The 24,710-nt window shown below is 37.4% G+C and overlaps 2 protein-coding genes across 4 annotated transcripts in view; one reads left to right on the plus strand and one right to left on the minus strand.

The window, feature by feature from the left end:
• The window catches only part of IL7 (interleukin 7), a 44,130-nt gene extending 33,362 nt beyond the window's left edge, over positions 1-10,768 (minus strand). The window contains exons 1-2 of the mRNA XM_002924920.4: positions 10,156-10,768; positions 4,248-4,381 (exon numbers count right to left, since the gene is read on the minus strand). Coding sequence (XP_002924966.1) covers positions 4,248-4,381; positions 10,156-10,165 — 144 coding nt within the window. The 5' untranslated portion in view covers positions 10,166-10,768. The remainder of the gene's footprint in view (positions 1-4,247; positions 4,382-10,155) is intronic.
• LOC117803761 overlaps positions 9,694-24,710 on the plus strand; it is a 117,109-nt gene continuing 102,092 nt past the window's right edge. For 2 of the 3 annotated variants that reach the window (XR_004627828.1, XR_004627830.1), the window contains exon 1: positions 10,792-10,974. The gene's annotated coding sequence lies outside the window, so the exon portion shown is untranslated. Of the gene's footprint in view, positions 9,713-10,791; positions 10,975-24,710 lie in introns of those variants that run through there. The other variant, XR_004627829.1, reaches the window with a different exon arrangement.

The raw sequence follows: 24,710 nt of genomic DNA on the forward strand, positions 1-24,710 counted from the left end.
TTGGTCAGTGTTAACATGGCATTTCATCCTCATCTTTTTTTGCTTTTAATCTACATGTATCTTTATACTTAAAATGGGTTTCTTATAGATAACATAGTTGGGCCTTCTTTTCCTTCTTTTTATCCCACTCAGCAAGTGTCTGTCTTTTAAGTAGTGTATTTTTATTTCATTTTTATAACTAAAATAAAATCATTGCTAGAATAAAAAGACCTCTTAAAAGGTAACTTCTCTTGTTAAATTGCAACTGATTCAGTCATACCGCTAAATTATATACACAGGAAATTTTTTTTATCTTCTAGCATAACTTGATATGAGAAGAACTAATTTGAGATTTATTTTAGCCAATTTAAAGCTTCTTTCTTCTGTTAATTAGAGTTATAAACATATTTAGACATATTTATAAAGTAATGTTTGACAAGAATTTGATCATTTATTTGTTAGCAAACCAGCGAAATGCAAGATCGAAGTTGATAGGTATCAGATGAGAGAGATTTTAAAGTGTTAAAGAGCTTTTGAAAAGGAGAGAGGGTGTATCAGATTTGAATTTTAGAAAGATAACCCAAATGCCAGCAAAGAAGACAAATGCACACAGGGAGATTAGCCAGGAACCCCCTGGAAGCTATGGAAGTGGTCTCAGTGATGTTCAATGACTACCTGACCTGAAACTGTAGTAGTGGAAGTTAACACAGTAAATGGCTTGTATAGTTGTTAAGCAGGTAAACTAATCTGTAGGATTTGGTGATGGAGGAAATGAAGGAGCAAGGGTGCCAAGGATGATTCCAGGCTTTCAGCATCGAGAGACTGAGCAAATGCAAACCTTGTTACCCAAGATAGCGAATGTAGAAGCAGGAACAGTGAAAAGTGATAATTAGTTCTCTATTATGCATGATGTGCCAGTACAGTACCTCTGGGTAAAGATTTCTAGTTGATATTTAAATTAAATGGTACTTAAGTTTATGCAAGGGGCGTAAACCTGAGGGCCATCAGTGCAAAGACAAAAGTTGAATCGGTGAAGGCCCCTTGAATAGGGATGGAGACAAAGTCAAGGACATTGAAAACTATAAAAGCCAATTATAACCTATTCATCATTGGATTTTATAATTTAATAACTTACAATAAAGAACAGCCCTCTGTGTGCTTCTAACTAGACTGAGTCATTCTTAGGAAGTATATGGCCATCTCTAGCAGCCTTTATATTTTTAACCAGCCTTTGTTCTGGTGACTAAGAGTTATATAATTCAACCATATAAGCCATGTTTAGGCAAAATAATTTTTTACGGAAAAAAACAATATTATATAATATCCTGAACTAGTTCATATGGAATATCAGAAAGGTACCTGACATTTGATTCAGAGCAAATTTCCAAAGACACAGATGTTCAAGAAAAGAGACTTCTAGCCTATTTGAAGCAAGTTCTGGGTTCTCGTGAATTTGTGGTATTAATTTTAAATTCATCTATTATTTATTATATATTATTACAATTCATATTGTTACTTATGAAAAACCACTATATATATGCAAGGTCCTCTGTTGGACATTCTGTGGGATACAAAGATAAATCAAGCATAAACTGTCCTTAAGATATTTATGGCCTAGTATGGGGAAAATAAGACACAAACTTAGGTAAGTATACAAGGAGTAAGGGTTAAGAATCACAGACAATTTAAAAATGAAATTAAGTAAACAATCCCATTTACAATAGCATCAAAGATGCATAAAATACTTAGAAATACATTTAACCAAAAAAGTTAGAAGTTTATAGTCTGCAAAATACAAAATATTTGTTAGCAGAAATTGAAGAAGGTCTAAATAAATGGGAAAACATCCCATGTTCATGTGTTCATGGATCAGAAGTATGGTTATGCATTGTTGAAAAGACAATACCCCTCAAATTTATCTACAAGTGCAACAAATTCCCTGTCAGAGTCCCAACTGACTTCTTTCTAAAAACTGAAAACTGATTCTAAAATTCACGTGAAATTGCAGGTGACCTGAAATAGCCAAGACAATAGCAGAGCTTTACCCTGTTTTTCCTCATAATAATGAGCATGTTTTCTGGGGTCAGATTTCCAGTTTTGCCACTTGCTAGCTATGTTCCCCATGTCTTTATGAAATGCAAAATGGGATAACTGCCATTTAGTGTACACTTTTTTCCTTGTCAATGGGCAAAATCAAGGAACTCTGTAGTCCCTATTCAATATAACCTTGAATTTCCCATATCCCTGCAAGAGGTCAACAATGAATTTCCCAAAGTGTCATGCCACTTCAGTATAAGTATGTGGAGAAGATGGCAGTGGAATGGCAGGTAAGGGCAGATTAGACAATTTCTTCCATCTTATGAACTTTTGAGAGGGTTTTCCTTTGCCATTTAGGGATTCAATAACTGATTCTCATTTAAATCAACACATCCCATTATGTTGATATAGCTCTTAAATTATAAAAAATTTATTTTTGTAGGTGACATAATTGTGTAGAAAATCCCAAAGGATCAACAACAAGAACACCACCTCCTGGAACTAATGAGTAATTATAGTAAGGCTTCAGGATACAAGGTTAATATACAAAAGCCAATTGTCTTCTTGTATATCTGCAATGAACAACTGGAATTTGCAATTCAAAACACAACACTATTTATAATAGCACCCTAGGCATAGATCTAAGAAAATGTGAACAGGATCTATATGAAGAAAAATATAAACCGAAGAAAGAAACCAAAGAAAGATCTAAGTAAGTGGAAAGATATTTCACTATAAGAAGACTTAGTAGTGTTAAGACGTCAGCTTAGATGTGAATTCAGATGCCTCATTGATCAATATATACAGACGGCAATAAAGTATATGAAAAGATGCTCAATATCCTAGGACATTAGGGAACTGTTGATTAAAACAAGATGCCATGACACACCTATTTGAATGGCTAAAATTCAAAATATGGACAACACCAAATACTGGCAAGAACGTGAGGCATCAGGAGCTCTCATCCATTGCTGGCAAAAATGCAAAACGGTACTGTCATTTTGGAGGACACTTGGATAGTTTTATAGAAAACTAAACATAGTCTTACCATATGATCCAGCAATCAGTCTCCTAGATATTTATCCAAATGAGTTGAAAACGTATGTCCATACAGAACCCTGCACACAAATGCTTATAGAAATTTTATTCACAGTTACCAAAAACAGGAAGCAACCAAGATATGTCCTTCAATCAGTGAATGGAAAAACAAAGTGTGGTACATCCATTCCACAGAATTTTATTCAGCAATAAAAGAAATGAACTATTAAGCCACAAAAAATCATGGAGGAACCTTAAATATACATTGCCAAGTGAAAGAATCCAGTCTAAAAAAGCTATATACTGCATGATTCCAACTATACGACATTCTAGAAAGGCAAAATATAGAGACCATAAACATACTGGTGGTTGCTATGCATTCAAAGGGAGGGAAGGAGGGGTAAATAAGCGGAGCACAAAGGATTTTTAAGGGCAGTGAAACTATTCCGTATGATACTGTAATGGTGGATACATGACACTACATTTGTTAAAACCCATAGAACTGTACAACACAAAAGGTGAACCCTAATGACTGCCATGAACCTTACTTAATAATAATGTATCAATATTGGTTGATCAATTTAACAAATGTACCACACTAATGCAAGATGTTAATAATAGGAGAAATTGTACAGAGGAAGAGTGGGTATATGACAATTCTCTACTTTCTGCTTAACATTTCTGTGAACTTAAAACTACTCTAAAATATAAACTACATAGCAAAAAAAAAGTCCACAGTAAATTAAAAAATTAATCCACAGCAAATTACACATATACGTGTGTATAAAAATACCTATATAATACATATGCATGTATACACTTTCAGATAAAATAACTCTACATCTCTTTTTCGTGATAGTTTTTTAATGTTGTATTGTGTTATTTTCCCTCTTCTATTATAGCGCTTCTACAGGGACTGTCATCAGGAAGTGAGGAAATGCAGATAGTTATGCTAAAATATATGTGCAAGAAATGTGGTAGTGAAGGGCACTGAGCTGAAACGATTAGCTGTGGAAATCTGAAGGTCTACTAAAGAATTATTCTAAAAGGATATAATGATGCCAACCATAAAAATAGGTAGTTAGTAGCTCACTAAAATTTACTCTTCAATTATTTCACTTTCTTTCAAGGAATACAGTTGGATATTTGAATATGAAACTGTTACCATGTGAGGAAAACAAACAAGCACATACCAAGTCATTGATGCTGATCATGAGAACGTGTTGGTACTCTCTGCCGTCTTTACCTTCAATATCACAATCAGATGATGCTACCGGCAACAGAACAAGGATCAGGGGAGGAATTCCAAAGATATACCTGAAAGAAACTAAATTGAACAGTGAATAAGAATAAGCCAATTGTTGTAAGTCATATTATATGTCTGATTGTGTTGTTTCAATTGGCCTGACCATGTATTTCTAATAATTTTTTGAAATGCATCTCGGCTTTTGGATAACATGGGAAGAACGCTAAAATTCAGTATTATGTAACAACCAAAGTAGGACTGCATTTTAGACTTTAGATTTCTTTCACCTTTTTACTTAAAAATTACTCTTTGGAAAAGCACTGAACAGATGGGATGAAAGCAAATTCTCTGCCTCTGAAAAACACTCTAAGGTACAAATCAGTTTATTCAGTTTTGATTTATATTGACCACTTCTACAAGAAATGGCATCTACAGATAAACAGGTAAATGATAAGTAAAAAAATGCTACACATTTTTGAAATTTTATTATTTATGGCATGTATATTTACATAAACCTTGATGATTGTCCAAGTACCCAGCAACACTGCACATTTATTTCCATGGTACTGTGATTATATTCTTCCTTATTTATGATGGATCTTCAAGTGTTTACCCTTCCCAGAGCTGTGACAAAGTTGACATTTACATTTTGACACTCTATCTTTTCAGTATATTCTTTGTTTCTAAGTGCCCAGAGACCCATATTTTCTACAAACATAGCTCTGTCTAGCTTCTTGACATGTTAGAAAAACCCATTAAATAAATTCACACCCTGGTAACTAATGATTTATATCTGTTTTTGATAAGCCTTCCTACTTAGAGGCAATTGTCTAATCAAAAGGAATGAAACTAGAAATGGTATCATTTTGGGCAGTAATAATGCACTGATGGAAAGCCAATTATTCCCAGAGACATTAAAATGTGGTTATATAGAGACATATTTTTTCATAAGTCTGCCAAAATGTCTGTCTTGTTTGCATCTCTCTACAAACTCTTGAGTTATGTTGACAATATATTCCTTTTAATTTCCCAGATGAAGTTTAACTGTACTTTATGAGTGCAAGACATTTCACCTGTGTGTCTTTTTTGATTGGGACTACAAACAATACTCTTTGGAACTCTAGGAATTAATATTGTGATGTATGTTAAATACATCATAAAGTTGCCAATAACATTATCATCTATTGTGTCATTATCTGTCATGTAAAAATCAGTAGCACCCCCAATAAATGATGGGCTATTTGTGAACCATATTTTTAACAAATAGAGAAAGTAGGCTAAATAGCAGCTGTGAGAACAAACACAAATCCCACATCTCATCTTCATATATCACAGTCACTTGACAAGGTAAGAGAAACAAAATGAGACATGGAATTGATTCACAGCTCTGCCACTATGAATCTATACCCATACCAGCAAAATTCACTTAGGAGATTAATAATGATGATGATGATAGTTATGTTGGAGTACCTATCGTGTGCCAAGCACTTTGTTACCTTGTACCTATGTGTAAAGACCAAAAGAGTCCTATGAATTAATCTTTTTGTAAAAACCAGATAGTAGGTGCCAGGTCTGGATTCTAACCTGAGTTTACTGCCTCACCAGGACTTGATCAGAAATGTCCATAATCTTTTGTTAATATGTAATTACATTAGTCCTCTGAATGTAACCACTTCTATGTAATATTACATAGTTCTCTCTCTCGTACTACTGCTCCTTCATCCTGAAGATTCTCAGACAATAGACAATTGCTATTTATTTACTAAATCCTGACTTTGTAATTAGATTTGTACAGACTATATATATCCAAACTTCATTTTTTCTGTCTTCTTACAGGTGTCCAAAAGGTACACTTTGGAAAGAGTAGGTGATAAGAGATTATATAGCATATAACTTGAAATGAGTTTTAAGGGGAAGATATTAAAATAATTAAATACTAGAATGAAAAAAGAGACCTTTTTATTATTCTACATAAATGTTATTTTAAAGGTCCATCTTTTATGTTTTGACAAAGGAGTTTGTTTTATTTTCTATGAGCACCAGCTGTTGTGTCATCTTCACCCCAACTTTAAGTAATTAGTGCTCCCTAAGTTCATATTGGGCCATTTATTCATTGAATGACATTTACCAGTGCTTTCGATGATGGTTTGGTAGAAACGTAGTCTTTTTCATGTAATAAAACTAGTTTCTCAATCCTGAAACATAATTTGTCCCAGGGCACCTGGGTGGCTCAGTCAGTTAAGCATCTGACTCTTGATTTCTGCTCAGGTCATGATCTCAGGGTCGTGAGATTGAGCCTGGCATCAGGCTCTGAGTGTGCAGCCTGCTAAAGATTTTTTCTCTCTCTCTCCCTCTGATCCTGCTCCCCTCCCGCACACGCGTTCTATAAATAAATAAATATATAAATAAATAATAAAATCTTTTTAAAAAATGAAACATAATTTGCTTTGTCTATGAAGACAAAGCCATTGTTGCCATTGTTGTTATATAGGTTAGCTCCAGCTGGACTAGGCCAAACAAAACACAGAAGATTGGAGTATGGAGACTTGGGGTTTTTGTCTTGGTGTGACAGGGGTTTATATGACAATGGGTTGTGTGACTAAGTGAATGACAGCGTCTTTTAAGTTTCATTTAAATGATCTGTAAAATGAAAACTTTAGACTAAATGATCCCTTAATGTCCCTTTCAACTTTCAAGCACCTTAATTCTAAGAATCTTCCTGGCCATACCAATAAAATATTTCTTTAGACTTGAAATCGCCTCATGGACAATACAGCAAACACACCCAGGGCTTCAGACCCATCTCACTGGTTCCCACCTCTCAAATTAACAACTGTAGTTTGGTCTGCAATTGAAGTCTTTTCTCCACACCATACAGAGAATAAGCATATTAATATTGCCTAGTTTGAGCATGCTTTTGACATTATTGTCACAACAGGAAAAAACTATGCTTTTATTCTGTTTTGTTTCAGATTATGCATAGACATTCACCCCTTTCATGACCCTGAACTTTTCTTTGGGTTACAGAAAAGACAAACCATAAGGAATAATGCAAGGCAAGCCTGGGCCTGTGGAATTTTGTCTTTAGATTTCCTGAAGGGATTGAAACTGGAGAATTTGTTTTTCAATAGGGAATTTGGTTACACCAGAATGATGGCTGTCTAAAAAATTCTTGTTGGTTTTTAATTTAAGCCAAATAATACATTCAATCCTCAGCTGCATAAGTTATGGGGTCAAAGTGAACATAAATAAATTAGTTTCTATAGTCTATCAATTCAGTCTTTCATCACTGTTTAAGATCAGTAAGTGCTTACTGAATGTCCATTATAAACATTTCATAGACCCATTTTCACTGGAATTTTAAAAAATACTCAAAAGACATTCAGGATGGAATAGAAAACATTATCTGAATATATGACTTGGCTTTAATATGAATGACTGGCACAAGCAAATTGGTGCATAAAGAGAAGAAAAAGTTAATAAACAGAAAACAACCATGAGTTGTATGGAAATCAGCTCGTTAAGGTTACAAACATAAATTTGATTATCCTCCTGTAAAGAAATCTAATTTCTGCCACAATCAACACTAAGACTGCTCTGTATACTCTATGCACAAATCCCATGATAGACACTTAAAGATATTTCTGCAGCCATCCTGTGATACTGCACACGGTATTTCATTTAATCTCATAACCACTTGAGGAGGTAAGTTCTACCGATTATTCACAGTTCTGCAGATGGAGAATCTAAGGAACAAAGAAACTTTTCCCCCATATATAACCTGTATAGTAAGAGACAGATCAAAGAGTTCAGAAACTCAGCTTTTCGCCACTGAGCTGCACTGCTTCCTACAAAACAAGCGCTCGTGTGTGCGCATGCGGACGCGCGCACGCATGCGTGGTCAAGGAAATGTACAAAAACCCTTCTTTTTCCACATGAACCTCACTAAGGTGCTTCCTGGCCAAGCTCTGAAACACCGCATCATAAACTCCTATTTCAGGAAAACAGACACTAAATATTTGCTCTATGACACCAGGTTATGTGTCAGAGGTAAAACCAGAAAACATAATCTCATGTGCGTGAATGTGAATATGACTTATAAATTGATCCTATAAAATCATTTTTCCATTTTTGTTTAAGATCCTGAAACACTGATGTGGTACCATGTGTGATTCTCCTCTGTACCTGTTTAGGCTTTCTCATCTTTCTTGGTTCCCTGTTTTTATTAGTATCCCATTTTTGGTCCTCAAATATGATTAAGTTATTTCAACTAAATAGAACCACATAGTAGGGCCTCAACTACCAACTCCCCAAAGAAGCAGCAAAGGAAAAGTTGAAAGAGTAACTCTATCCTTAAGCTTCTTGTGAAATCTCTTGGAAATGCAAAAGCCACACATTATAATCATTATTATCAGAAGTTCAGAATTCTAATATTTTGTTTGCTAATAACCATTAGTAGATGAATAATATACATTTCAGGAAATAAAGCTCCTTGTTAATAATGTACATCCCAGCTTCCTTTTCTTTTTTTTAACCTCTCCGATTCAAATCAGAGATGATGCAGAGATTAGAACCAAGAGCTACAGGAAAGAAATAATTGCAGGAGATCCATGGCATTGTGAGGCAGATAGGGATATACCTAATTTCTAATTCTATACTAAACTTCTGGAGGGCGCCCATTACAAATCTTTTTCCATAATCACCTACCATACTCCTCCCCCCCCCCCATGTTGTTACTGATCTGGTACTTCTTGGCTATGCCAAGTCAAGATCCTTTAATACCTATGAGGGAGGAAAGGCTTTCTGACCTAACGGTGTAGCCTGGAAAGCGCACAGACCATGCACGAAACGGAAGAGCAATTTGCTCCCTATTCCCGCGCCCTCCCCCACCGTCCTTTTTTTTCTTTTTCTTTTCTTTTTTCTTTTTTTGCATGAGTAAGTATTTACTATAAAACATTCTAATTTCCCTCAGCAGATCTTCGCCCCTCACAACTCTTTTTTCCTTTTGTTCCTATCCGGTAAACTTTTTGGCTCTTTCCCTTGGCCATATGGCTGCCAAGGGAATTCAGCTCGCTCACCTCAGCTCTGCCCTTCTCCGTAGTCCGCACGAGTAAAATATATTAGATCTCAGCAAAGGTCTAGAATTTAGACTTAAGCCTATTTAATCCTGCCCCACCAAGGAGCACCCATATAGGAAAAAACAAAAACCCGAAACTCGCCTTTCTCGGTGCCAGCCCGAGGACTTGGGTTCCCAGCAAAGGGCACGAGGTACAGCCCCGATCGGAAACTCCCAGCCTGGCTGAGGGGACGAAACGGGGTTTTCCAGAAACCTGTCCCCTTAGGGTTTAAAAGCGCGTCCCGTGGGAGCTTCGCTTTCACTTCTCTAGAGAGTAGGGAACTCCACGAGCTCAGGTAACTCGCCCCTACCCGGGCGCCTGGGAGTAACAGGGCGCCGCCAGGAGCCGGAGCTCGCGTAGGGCGGGCTGGGCGCCGGCTTGACAGAGGGCAGCGCGGGCTGGAAAGACTGACGGCGAGCTATTGGCTACCGCTGAGACCTGGTTGCGGGCTACCACCGCTGAGCGGCGCGGAGGCTGCAGCGCTGGGTCTCGAGTCGGCGTCGGGCACGGCTTCTCGCAGCGGGCTAGGCGCCTCCGTCCCGACTGCAAGTGGCTGTGGGCCAGGGTACCGAGGCGCGGCTGACGCCTGCCTGTGGCAGAGCCAGCGCTCTCGACAGGTCCAAAGTGCAAGGCTGGGCTGTTCCCGGACGCGCCTGGGCGCGGGGCCCGGCGACGCGTCCTGGAGTCCCCCGGCGTGCCAGGCGTGCGGACTGGTGCGCCTGGGAGAGGAGCGCTTACCATGGAACATGGTCTGCGGGAGGCGGGCGTGGTCATGACGACCGCCACTGCAGCAGGAGCAAGCTCTCACCGCCCATAGTCGCTGCCAGGACCCGGGTCTTCCGCGGAGTTGCCGGGAGTCCGTGCCGGGTAGGGCGGCCTCTGCCGCTGGTTCCTCTCACCCACGCCGCGCCTGCTGCTTCATCCATCCCAAGGGGGGCGGCACACACCACGGCCCGGCTCAGCGCTTTGCCTTTCCCATAACTTCCGTAGGATCAGTCAGCGGTGTACTTTCAGTTTCTACTTCGCGCTGGGTCTGCAGGTTTTATCTTTGGGTTCACCACCGGGGTGCCTTCACCGCCCCACCTCTCTTGAGCACCTGCGTCCTCCCTTAGCTCTTCTTGTGCACCTGAACCGGGACCAGAGGAGGGCGCGAATTTCCAAAGCACCACAGGAGGAAGCAGCTGGCCTTCTGAATGAGAACAGTTCGAGGCAAAAGACGTTCCAAATGACCTCTAACCGTCTTGGCAAAGCTAGGCGACTGGGATCTAAAAGCATTGGTTGCTAATCTGTCCACGGAATCCCCAAATGTGTAGGGCGAAAGCTAGGCAATCGCAAGCCTACGCCACCAAGGAGGCGTCGCAGCTCTTGCCACGGATGTAGTGGACGATGCCAAGTCCTCTTGAAAAAAAGAGAAAAAGGAAGTAAAGAAAGATTAAAAGGGTCACGCCCTCAGCCCCTCAACCTCTGTAATCAGTCTCTTTCTGCCCTGTGTTTTGTAGATGCGCCTGCCCAGGTGAGACCTCAAAGAAAAATAATCCTGTGGGTGCATCTAATCTGGTAAGTGGTATGTTTGGACCAGAAGCACAATGCCCAGATTAGGTGGAGGAAATGGAGACTGACTATAATAGTTGATAACTATGACTCCGACCGATACATTTATCTGAATTGGCCAATAAGTCATACTAACCATTTTTACTGTATTATACTGAGGAGTTAATTTTTTTTCTAAGCCTGAATTATTTTAGTATTTCCTGCTTCAATTTGTTTTCCGATAGTCTGCAGGAGCCCTGTTTAAAAGAAGGTGGGTAAAGTAGTAACAGCGATGATGATAACGGCTATCATTTATCTAGCATTTACTCCATACTAGTATTGTGCTAAGCATTTTATATATATATCCTCTCAGGCAAAATTGTCTATGAGTAGACAGTTTTCTTATCTGCACTTCACAGATGTGGGAACTGAGACTTCCTTAAGTAACTTGCCAGAGTTCACTTAGCTAGTTAGTAACAGAGCTTGGACACAAACCTGCTGTAGTCTGGCTCTCGAGTTCATGCTTGCAGCCTCTGTGTTAGCCATCCTTGTGAATAATGTGGAAATTGATGCCAAGAGGGAGACAGGGTCAGGTATCATGTGGGTGTGTCTTTGCTCAGGAAAGCTTTCTGGAGTTTCTGAGTTCTAAGTTGAGACTGAAGCAGGAACTAACCTAAGGCTGTGAACATTCCAGATTCAGTTACAGTGTGAACAAAGAACAGAGGAAAGAAGGGAGAAAGAACAGAAGTGAATGATTGAGACGGAGTTGCTCAAGCCTGAAGCTTGGATCTCCCATTCCTCTTTTAGTCTCACTTCTCACATGCAATCCATAGGCAAGTCTTGTCAACTCTACCTCTAAGATAAATCCTGAATCCAATCTGTCCACTCTGAGAATTGCACATAAGCAAACCACTGAAACCCTGTCTAGGGTATCTTCCAGCTTTCACTCTTGCTTAAGACTTCCTCACTCTCCTCATAGCAGCGGGATATTTGATTTACGCAATGCCACCTTCTGTGACCACCCTCTGGCCACTTGCCACTGTGTACCAAGCCTTTAAGGTCTTCCTGTGTGATCTGGGTGCTATTGCCTTCTCTTACCCCCTCTGGCACACAACTCACTCTCTCCCACCTTTTTCTTTTCTGTGCTTATTAGACAAGCCTCTGTCCACTTAGAATAGTCTCCAGCCCACAGGTATTCAGAAAGTATTGTTGAGTGAGAGAATGAGAGAGAACAACTGTATGAGAATGCATGAATGAGAACATGCATGCAGAGAAAATATGTAAAGGCAGAAGGGAAATAGAAGGAAAGAGGAGGAGAAGGAGGGAAGCAAATGAGAACAGGAGACAGAATGTGGTGGGAAAAGCCAAGGATTTCCTTTTGACTGGAGCCTAGAGTGGGAGGGGGGCAGTGGAAAAACAGGAGGATGGAGTGACTTTTAAAAATGAATTCTGTAACTAAACACACCTAGGTTGGTTATTTATTAGTTTAAAATCCCTGACAGCGGCATTGAGGTATGTAATTGCACATAGCCTGCACCTTTTTTTAAAAAATACTTTTCAGATATAGATAAAAGAGCATCCATCAATAACTTCCTCAAGAGGAAATCCGTCTTCCTTTTTCATGAAGTCTATAAAACCTGACAGAATAAGGGCTTGTGCATAAGTGAACTTTTGGGAATCATGAGAGGAAATTATTCAGAGCTCCAGGAGAGGACATGTAAATTCCACCCTAAACTTTGACCCTAAATATGAAGAATCACTCTGAAAAAGGTACCCATAAAGGCATTTGGAATTTTTATTGGTATATGAAAAAGGATACATTCTAACTACATCAAGTTATTATTCTTCTGTGTGTGAGAGAATTAATAGCATTTTAAAGAATTACAAAAATGAAGTCTTAAATTAGTGGTTGATATTTCAATAAGCTAAACATTATTTTTTATAAGACAGACGGACAAGTATTAACCATTCTATGAATTTTATATGCTAATGCTTTATGATTAGAGAAATGGAGTGGATATTATCATGTTCACTCATAGACTCAATGAACTGTGCAGGAAAGTCAACACAGAAACAAAATAGTACATAGTTTTGAATTACAACCAATACCTATTAGGAGGGAAGACATCATCTCAGAATGATTTATACAATGTAATAGAAAACATTGAAATAAAATGATATCAATGTCTACTTAAAGGAAGAATTGTTAAAGATTAATCAACATATTTTTAATTGTTCTGCAATCTTCAAACTGGTCAGTGGTAAACCTGAAAATATTTTCTTGATTAATTATCTGAACTCTTTTTGCCCAACCTAATATGACTATCGTTTATCATCTGAGATCTGAATGCTAGCAATTTTTCTGTCTATAGATTTTTTCGAGGTTCCTATGGCTTATTTTTCCAGGCATAATACTCAACGTATTTCAAACATAGACACACACACAGACATACCACGTACACATAAAGCCTCCATGTGTTCGGTGTAGTCGCACAGGGGCCTGTGTGTGGAAGGGTTCCTTGCTTGGTTTAATACTCTCCTATCACTGTCTTGGAATTCTTAATTATTTTTGGACAAGGGGACTTTCATTTTCGCTTTGCACTGGGCCCTGCAAATTCTGTGACTGACATGCACACACATACATACGTATCTTCAAGGTGGTTTCAGTCTGGTGGGGAAAACATATGTTAAATGTGTGACTTTAAAGATAAAGAATATTATGAAAAGGAAGGGATGAGATGTATTTCTCACGAGGGTTTAAGGCAATCTAGCCCCATTTTAAAAATTAGTGAAACTAGGATCCAAAAAAGGCTAATTTACCTGTCTGGTGGAAAAACAGCTATATGTGAATAACCTATAATTCTAAGTCATATCTGTTTGATTTTCAAGCTTGAGCTTGAGGATGGATTTTGAATTTTATCAAATAACTACTGAGAATCTATTTACAAGGTCATGTTTTTTCTTATTGTATTTTTTAAGAAACTATAACTTTACCAGAATGCTAAATTCGAGTTGCTAATATTTAACTGACTTTTGCAATTTTATTTGTAATTGGTATAGGTCAGTTCTTCATATTATGTTTATTTAGGCTTGGGCTATTTTGTCAGATTTTCTTAGTTTCACAAAGGGATTTGGAAATTCTGTTGTTTTCTAAAGCTGTGTTTAATCATTGTACAAACTATTTGTTTCTGGATTATTGACTGGAGTTTAACAATAAAGCATACTTAATTTCACGGGATGCAGCCCAGGGATAGGATGCGACTGTCAGTTTGAAACATTAGAAGAGTCAAAAGAAAAAAGTTTCTCATAAAGCTGAATCAGAGTATTAGGAACCCTGCCTAAAATGTGTGTGTCAGCATATCAATGATTACTGGAGCCATGAAAATGAATGAAATCATCCAACTTAGAAGAGATAAGAGAGAGAGGGCTAATGCCAGGAAAGACCATGAGACACAAACATTAGGGGTAGTTGGAGAAATGGGTGCCCACCAACAAACTGACAAATAGTGGACAGCAGAGTAGGTGAGGCAGAAGTCAGTGTCCCAGGATAGAATTTCAAAACTGATTAAGTAGTCAGAATTTCCAAATGTCACAAAAAGATCAAACAAAAGGAAGATTGAAACGTGGGTCCACTGGTGTGGCAGAGTAGAGATTGTCTGTAGTCCACATGACAACAATTTGAGAAGAGCAGTATAGATAGAGGCAATGTTCCAGTTTGTGGGGTACAAGGGAAGATGCAAAGAGAGGAGACAACTTTTAAAAGATCTGTGGTAAAGATAAAAGAAATAAGGTAATGGTTTGAAAGGCATGTAAAGCATAATGGAAGTTTCCATTTTCATGCATGAGAGGAATAGAGCATATTTATATATTAATTGGTAAAATTAAGTTCTTTGGAAGAAAGGATGGAACCAAGAAACTCAAGGTACCTGATTTTTTTTTTCATATCTTTCCTTCATTTCTCTCTCCTCTTTCATTTCAGTCCTTAAATTGTGTAATTCTAAACCATCAGAATCCATTATGAATCTGGTGCCTAATTTTATGTTTCTTATTGAAATGTCCCCTGTACCTCACTTGTGTACTCTGGGTTGAGTATTGGCTAGTGAAACAGAGAAATATTTCCCAAATTGTCTTGCAGAAGGAGGAGCAGTGTCTTATGTGGTTTGTATTATCCAATCCTTTTTCACACTAATAGATATGTTGTTGGCAATTAGAGGTTTCTTTTATGTACTAAATTTTGGAGGGGCCGTGCGTAACCATTGCCTTTATAGATGATTAAAGAAGATTACACTTATGACAATTTTCTTCATAGAAAATTTGAAGAAAATGGAAAAATATTTTCCTTTATTACTTTAAAAATCCCTAGACAGAGTCCCTTTATAGTATCCAGTTATTATGTGAAGATGTTGTATTCTTATGAGCTCTTTGGACAACAGTAACAGTGTCTTACTCAACCTGGAATTTTTTGAAGTTGACAGATTCCTTTTAAGTTACAAATTCTTCCCAAGTATGACTTGTAGAAAAGGGAGCTCTCAGACTGTACAGGCCTTGACTTGTTTTTCTTACAGAATCAGTGCTCTGGGCAAACCCGTGTTAATATCCAAGAATGTTATAATAAAAACTACTGACATTGATATGTCTAAGCTTCCAGTAGGCTTGTCAAAATTCTTATTTGATATAAATTTAGACTTTTTAAAAGATTTATTTATTTATTTTAGAGAGAAAGAGAGCATGCCTGAGCAGGGGGAGGGGCAGAGGGAGAGGGAGGGAAAGAATCTCAAGCAGACTCCATGCTGAGCACAGAGCCCACATGGGACTCGATCTCATGATCCTGAGACCATGACCTGAGCCGAAACCAAGAGTCAGTTGCTTAACCGACTGAGCCATGCAGGCCGTCTAAATTTAGACTTCTTTTTTTAATATGGAGGGCTCTGTGTCCTATTTAAATCCTTTTATTGTTAAATTAGAAAATTAGTTCAATCTGCCGCTCCTTCAGGCAAGCCAAGTTGTTCCAGCACATTTGTCATTGCGTTGGACTGTGATTGGACTCTCAGAACATCCATTAACTCGTATATGACATGGAATGACTAAGTGAATTGCAGTAGTAATTAAGTCCATAAATAGTAATCTAAAAAGAGCTTGTACTTGCCTGAGTTCTCAGGGCATCAGTCATTCCTGTATGCCAATAGTGTGTGGATTAACTGACATCCCAAAGCCTGGGACTACCATTAGCATGCTTGCCTAAAATTCTAATGTATTAGCTGGTAGTGACATCTACACCTCCATGAGAAGAGCACAAAAATGGAAGTTTTCGAGAGATCAAAACACTGAGCTGTTGAGTTTGGTTTATCTGAAAATGATTTCTTCAAATAATGGAGCAGAATGTTTTAGGTTTCTTGAGTGATGTGCCTTATGAAATGGTGGCTATATGCTTTGATTTCCTTATTTCTTTTACTATGTTAGCAATTCTCCCTAATGTTTAACTAACAAGTTTTCTAATCATGTCTTCCTCATTAGATTTTTTTTTTTTTGGACCAACACTTTTGTTCCTAATCTGTCCTGAGTAAGACATTGCTTTACCAGTGAAATGTAATATTTTCTATTTCTTATTATTTCCTTCTTTTCAAAATGATATTCTGCGTCATTTTCATTCTGAGACTTTTAAACTTTTACTCAGATTAGAAAAGTGAGGATCCTTTGCTTCTAATTCCAAACTAACCCATATTAGAACTTTTTAAAAAACTTTAAAGTAACCTTTATGAAATTAGGGCAGTTTACTAAATACAAATATATCCTCATGTATTAAAATATTTGAATTTACTTATAAGCTTTTAAGTATATATTATTTCATTTTATGTACATGATCCAAGTGGCCTACAATGAGACCTAACCAAAAAAACAAGACAAAACAAATATTGTGTGTGCTGGTACATTGATCATTTGAGAATGGTCCTCTGAGACTAGAGGTTTTTGCAAGCATTGTTCAATGGCCAGATATAAATCAGTGACTTTAAAGTAAGATCCCCAAACAGTCAAAATAAAACAAAACAAAACAAAATTGAGGACCTTCAAGAGCCACAAGACACTATCAGAAGGTAAAAAAAGATTAAAGGTCCAAAGAAATCTCAGGAGGTTGAACCTAGAAAAGCGTTAGGAGATAAGGAGAAGAGCAAGTGCCTACTTTCGCTACTGTTACTGTTGCAGTTTGCAAGCTCCTGGGAGCCTCTCAGGTGTAATCTGAAACTGGCCCATGTCCTCAGAGGAGAGGAAGAGACAGAAGAGACAGGCCACTCCAGGTGGGCAGCAGGCTTGTCTTGGGTGGCAGTAAGAGTAGATCTCCACACCTGCTCACCAAATCTTAAAAGTTTATACAGACGCCTTAAGTGGGTTCAATCTCATATACCATCTAGATGGTCTCAACACCACATCACTATATCAAGGCTGTATCCTTGGAGCAGCCTCTGGGAGTGGGGAGGCAAGCAGAACCCACATTCCAAGGGATGGGGGCAAGGGGAGCACTGTGGAATCTCTGATTTAGGGATCCAGTTCAAGGTCAACCAGCAGTCACATCCTCCCAGCGACCTCCTCGAACAAATTATTATGGTTGCTTTGTGTTAATATTGATTGAGACTACTATCTTCTTTATGACTTTAGTTTTCTTTAAGTCTTTTGATGCCCTTAATAAATATTTGTTTTGACTTTAATTTGACTTAATACAATTCCTTTTTCCCTCCCCCTAATCTTTATTGAATATTAAACTGTAAAAGGAAATAAACTTCATGACAAACCTGTTCTTGCAAGCAGATATTTTTGGCAGTTCTCATTTGGTACTTTATCCTACTGTGTAGGTGCAGCTAATTCGATACACCATATCATTAAATGGAATTAACTGGACCTTTGCTTTTCCATGGTAGCAAATACCAGCTCACACAGTGTGTGCTTCTGAAATGTATTGTTGCCAAAGTGATGACTATCTTCCACAGGAAAGGCACCAACAGAATTTGGTATAACTGTTCTGGCAGTGCATTTTATGTTACTAGAAATAAAGGTCAAGTAGCAAGCACAAAATGGTAATCAGTTTCACTCTTTCAATGGCATATAAGACATCCTGAACTGCTTTTATCTGCTTACTACTGTACATGTGCTCTATATACTCTAAGAACAGGTACAAAGGAAATGTCATAAGGATTGCTTTTACCATCCTGAGCTTCATTCATCAGGGGTTACCTTTCTTCCTTAGAATAGTCAAGATTAGCACATAAATGTGCTCAAGTCTTTCCCGATCCGATCCTAAATAAACCTTCTTATCATCCTACACATAGTTACCAAATAACACTGGGTAGCATACACTGTTCTAGGTACTTGGAATACTATCAGTGTATAAAACAGACAAAAATAATTTCTGGTAAGCGGAGCTTACATACTAGGGGAGGAGGTAATAAACAAGAAAAGAGTAAAAATTATATAAAATTTAGAAAATTACCAAGGTCAATGGTAAAAAAGTAGGATCAGGGTAGGGGATTTGTGCAAGTGGAGGAGAGGGGGTTGGGGAAAAGAGGTATGATTTTGAATAGGCTTCAGTAGGAAGGTGATACTTAAACAAAGACTGAAAGGAGGTGATTGAATGAGTCACATGGATGTTTGTAAGAAGCATCTTCTGGAGAGAAGAAATCCAGCAACAAAGCTCTAGGGCAAAGAATACCTGGAGCCTTTTGAGCTGTCTGCTTCTAATTAATTACTCTTCTCCTCCTTCCTTTCTTTTGTACTAGACTCAGTAGTTTACACTTAGAGTTTCCACTCCTATTCATTTTCACTCCACCGCACCCTGACTTCTGTCTACCACGTCCCAGGTCCTCAGTGAACTAGTTGGTTAATTGTTGATGATGTTACTTCTTAAATTGACTTTTAAAAATTATAAAAGCAGACATGTAAAGTATAAACATTTAATAAATGGGGACAAGCAAAATTTTAAAAATTAGTACTCCATCTAGACATCACGTTTATGATGGCCATGCTGTTAATACATATTTTTAATCAAAATGAGATCAGACTATATATATTGCTCTGCAACATGCTTTGCTGTCATTTATCTGCCTCCACCTTTATATTTCAGTAATTCTTATCTAATACCTAGATATGCAGATTTCCAAAATTGACCCTCAAACACCTATTACATTGAAGTTCTGGTTTCTTCTTTTAGTCGATTATTATTTAGAGACCACAATTTGGGCACTAGAAGTTCTTGTTGCGTCTAGACCATTTCAGTAGTCATAGCAGGGAAAATTACAGGTTGGTGATGATCTTTCTAACTACATTTTAATAATTCAGCTTTTTTCCCACTTAATTTATTTAGAATGTTATCACTTTTCTCTTTCACTGAAGGATATTGACTCCCGATATCATTAATTTAACTCCTTTTTTTTAACAACCGATATAAAGTAGTTGTAAAACATTAATACTAATGTTCTATTAAACAATATGTTTCTAATGGAATTTTAAATTGCCTACATAGTTCTTTCTGTTCCTTGAACGCATCCCTCTAAGGACATATATAACATCAAAATGCTGTATTCTAAAGTCATTTAAAATCAATTTTTTAAACTTATGGTTATTTTACCAATTTAATATGTGATAGGTTTGATTGTTTCCAATCATATTTTTAAGATTTAGCCATATAGAAAAGCCTACTACAGAAATTTGTGTGGCGGGTTCCACTTCTCTTTCCTCTTCTATCCTTTTTTTCTTCCCCCTGGAGGAAAACATTTTCTCCATATCAGAGCATAGAGACCATTTTTGTTTTTGTTTTTGTAACAGCTGCCTTACATGTAAATGGCTCGTAATTTTTTCAACCATAATCTATTGCTGGCCACTTGGTTTGGATGCAGTCTTATAAAAGCACTTTGGGTACCTCTTACCACTTAGTCTCCTTGACATCTTAGAAGCATTGGACACTTAATCACTCCTTCTTGGAATATTTTTTCCCTCCTAGGTTTCCGTGGACATCCCTAAAATCTTTCCGTCTTATTCCCTAGATTCTCTTCCTCTGCCTGTACAACCTTTTTATTCTTCAGGGTTCTGCCCTCACCTGTCTTCTCATGCTTCACTCACCTCCTGAGTTACTAAATTCACTCCGATAGTTTTAACCACCAGTTGATGCTCATTGCCCACATTTTTCATTTCTAGGCTAGTCCTACATGACCTTAAATTCCAATCCTGTTACCCAACAGGCTATGGTGCATCTTCCTGAGCTTTCAAAGATACCTCCAACTCAACCTATACCAATATATACTTATTTTCTACCTCATTTTTCTCATTCTATATCTTTCCCAAAATATATAGTTTAATTTTACATTTTATCCTCCAGGCTGGAAACCTAAGAGTGATAAAATTAACCACTAAATCCTATTTGATACTATTTGCTTGCTACTAACTGTCCTCTTTCATCCATTTCTGCTGCTTTTGTTTAGGGGATAGGAGTCACTCTCTCTCTCTCTCCTCCACTACAAAACCTCCTTAAAAGATGTTTTTGAAAGAAATTAGACTGTCACTCCCTGTTTAAAGTTTTTTAATGACTTCATGTTTCCTAAGGGCAGTGTCCCTAGGCACTCTGCATGGAATACAAGGTTCTTCACGATTTAGCTCCACCCTCCTGTCATCCAATTATTTAAACAGACACCTCACCAGCACCCTGAATCTTCCAGTCATTTAGACTCTCAGGCTTTCCTAGCTCTGCACCTGTTGTCCTTGCAGGCTAGAGTGCCCTTGCCCATCCCATTCTTCAGGTGAAGCCCAGGTATTATTTCCTAAGGGATGTTCTATCTAGTGTCACTTGTATGGACTAAGTCCTTATTTTATCAAATGCTTAGCAGCTATACTGTAAACATTTTAATAATTTTTTCCTACAGTGTGAGGTCCTTGAAGGCACAGGCTTCTTTTTTTGTTTATGGTATCTTTTGAGCCCAGAACAAGGCTATTTTGCCTCAGGTGTTTGAAGTCAGTGTGTTGAATGAATGGATGACTCCTTCTGCTGTTGTATGTGTTACACTATTAAGGTTTCGCAGGTTCCTGAGGCTAGATACCTACCTTGTTTGTGGTTCTATTCTCAATATTTAGCATAATCCCTGGACATCACAGGCACTTAGTACACGTATAGCCAATGTCATCTTGGACATAGTTGAATGTACTCATGCTGATATATTTACTCATCAGCTGATAACTAGGGTTTAGATCAATTGGAATATATTACTCAGATATTCTAGATTCAGACAGATTTTACCTTTTAGACACACTCAATTTGGTTATATGTTCGAACAACAAATCTATTACAACTTCATTATGCATAACAGTGATTAGCATATTTGGCTATGTTACAAATGTGGTATAAGAGACATTCCTATTCTGAGAAGTTCAGTGCCTTTAAACCTCACATAATCTAGATAAAATAACACTATAAGGATGAAATAAGGCTTTCTTTTTTAAAAAATGGTCTCCAAATGGATTTTATGTGAACTAATTATATATTTGTGTGTATTGTGTGTGTTCTATAACTGAGAAAGAGATATAAGGAAATCTCAAAGTGAAGGGGAAGAGAATTGAGTTAATTAAGAAATAACTCCTTATGTGAAACGTTTCCATTTACATATACTTTTGAGTTGAAAATATTATAGTTTTAGTTGTAAGGTCTGCTTTAGTTATTTTATCCTCCTTCTATTCCTTCCCACAGATAAACAATTTGAAATCAAGGAGACAGGCTCTAGAAATGATTCCAGAATCACTTGTTTTTATTTGCAGCATTTGGTTTATGGGATTATTTGGTTATAGCAATATTTATGATGACTAATAGTGGTTTCTAGGCAGCATTGTAAACGGAATTTTATAAATATGTGTCTTGGCAGTTGGAAGGTGATGTTGCATAAAATGAGTCCGTAAAATATGTTTCATAGACTAGTGTAGGTGTTGGTTTTGCTGTTGGTTTTGAAATTTATTTGTAATTGTGAATTAAAAAAATATTCTATCTGAATTGGATGGACAGCAGTTTGATAACCTTCACACTACATTCATTGATGAAAAGAGATTTGCATCAATTTGTAATTAATTTGGTCAGACTTCCTACATATTGTCCAATATATATTAAATACTTTCAAAGTATGACATACCACTCATATGTCACTATATTTTAGTAATGCTGATAGGGTCAGGGTGATCACAAGAAGAAACTATGCTTTAAAAATGACAATTTATGCTAACACACATTGGAGAATATGAATATTGCTATAATAGTATATATCTTGATTACTAATAAAAAGTATCATGAATATTTTAACATTCTAGAATTTCTACCTCCTAATGTTTTTTTCCCCTTTCCCTTTAAAGTGTCTGTCTTGTGAATTTATACACCCATTTTATGTTCATGTGACCACTTTTCAAAATGTATTTTGGAAACATAGAGTCGGTTGCAGAGCCTCTGGTATATTACTTTTCAAAATTTGTGGTTGATTTTCAAAGATAATGAAAAAACAAATCAGAAACAGAATTCTTAAAAATATTTATTAATTAATTTTGGCAGGGTCACAAATTCAGATGGCTGCAGGGGCCATGTAGGTAATATAAGGTGAGACAGACAGCCTTCTAGGGTCTACAACGCCGGCCTGGAGGGCTTAGGCCTTGTCTAAAGGACACCAGAATGCAGTATCAGCATTGCCTGCTTTCCAGTCTTGCAAGCAAGCCTGAAAATTTGCATATTCACTGGACTTTTCCAAGTTTTAAATGTTGGTTCTGTTCTTTTGAACACTTTATTTTCAATCTCTGCTTTAGAGTAATGCCTCTTCATAGTGCTTATATTCTTTGTCAGCTCTTCTTAAAGTTTTCATAAATTCAACTCTTTTCTTTTTCTCTGTAGTTTATCAAGAGCTTTACGGCAAAGTGTGAGAACAAAGAGTAAATATATCATATGGTCTTTTATCAGTGAGGACTTCCCCCATATAAAATAGCAACCGCCCACGTTATCCTTGTATATTTTTCTCCATATCATTTATCAATATTTTACAGATTGTATATTTACTCGTTTGTTCGTTGTCTTTTCCTCTCCACTATGACATAAGCTCCATGAAGATATTTTTTGTTCATTGATGTATGTTTAGTTCCTAGAACAATTACTGGCAAATAGTAGGCCCTTAATAATTACCCATTGAATGATTGAAAATGTCACAGATAATGAACTGCATAGGCGAAGTAACTAAGAATTAGGGATAGTTTACCTTGGCCAGAAAAGACATAATCAGGAATACAACCAACAGTGTGTTGGCACTGACTCATACTGGCCTATGAGAGCTGATTTTATGGGTCTTTTCTCAGCTCAGCATTTACTGACATCCTATTGGTTACTTGAAGCCAGGCATGGTGAGAGTATTTCTGCTACAGAAACTAGCAAATGATACAGAGGTGTCATTTACCAGCATACCCCGGGACACAAGAGTCCTGAGATACTGGCTTAGCAAAAGAGTACTTTTAAACGTTTAGAGCTCTCCAACAAAGGAATGGCTTAACTCACAGGCAGTCTTTAGGTTTATTTTAGAGATTTACTTCTTCAGATTATACATTATAAAACTTACTCAAGCATGTAATTTATAGTGCCCTGCTGAAATATTTAAGTTCAGTCTTTTATTTTTATTGAATAAAATAAACACAGGTGTTTTATATTCTTCTTATATTTCCACTTATGATAAGGATACTAATCAAGTATTTGTGGATATGTTGTTATTTATGTTATTTTTGCTTGGCTTTACTCATAAAGTCTTGTTTCTTTGTGTGCCTGTTTATGGTCATATCATTGTGTGCTAGACATTATATTAGAAACCCCATTTGTAGGAATAATTGGAGGTCTAGCATGATGGACGTCCTTCTCCAGAGAGAACTTTTGTTTTCTTCTTATGTCAGCTAACTAGAGGCATTTCCAGTCTAGGACTGTCTTCACGTGGGTTCAGAGTTTGAGGTTTGTTGGGCCATCCAGATGATGAAAGCCAGGCTCCACGTCTATGCAAGGGCTGTGTTACTTATAGTGCCACTACCATGGGGGTACAACTTTTTGGTGTCTTAGTTTAAAGTAATGAGTGATTAATTAAAGCCCTCATTTTTGAACTCTTATTTTCTGATTTTTCCCTTTTTGTGGTAGAGAAGCTTCTTCTTGATTTGTGGCTGAAATGTTTTCTGTTGAGAGAGAGAAAGAGAAACAGATATTTAAATATCTTTTTTACCTGCATAATCTCCACTTATTTGAGTTTTCCCCCTCTTTATCTATTTTGCTATCTGCATCTCTTGCTAAAAGCAGAGAAGATTCTTTCTATCCCTTAGAAATGGGTGGTTGCTAGAAATCTGGCTGCCAATGCCAAGATGGAAGGGAACAGTTTGGAGATCTGCTCTTTAGCCTGCAGACTTCTCCCTAACGCCTATCTTATCTTCCCCATCATCCTCCCTTCTACTTCTCTTACCATTACAAAGTTCAGTCCCTTGGGTTATTTTCTCCAGAAAATAATTTTCAGACTCCTGTGAGGGGCCAGGGAAGTGGGTGGAAAGAACAGTAGCTTGTCTTTGTGTGGTAGGGTTGTGGGGCTGGAATCACACTAAGTTGCTAGACACTTGTTTCCAAAGCCCCGTTGTTAGCCACACTCCTTACTCCTGCCTTCCATAGAATCTGACCAGAGGCTTTCTGCTGAGAAGAATCCATTCTCTTCTGATTGATAACACTTCTGAAAAAAAAAAAAAATATA

Source organism: Ailuropoda melanoleuca, chromosome 9, assembly GCF_002007445.2.
Source record: "Ailuropoda melanoleuca isolate Jingjing chromosome 9, ASM200744v2, whole genome shotgun sequence".
In the NCBI taxonomy this organism is placed as follows: Eukaryota; Metazoa; Chordata; class Mammalia; order Carnivora; family Ursidae; genus Ailuropoda; species Ailuropoda melanoleuca.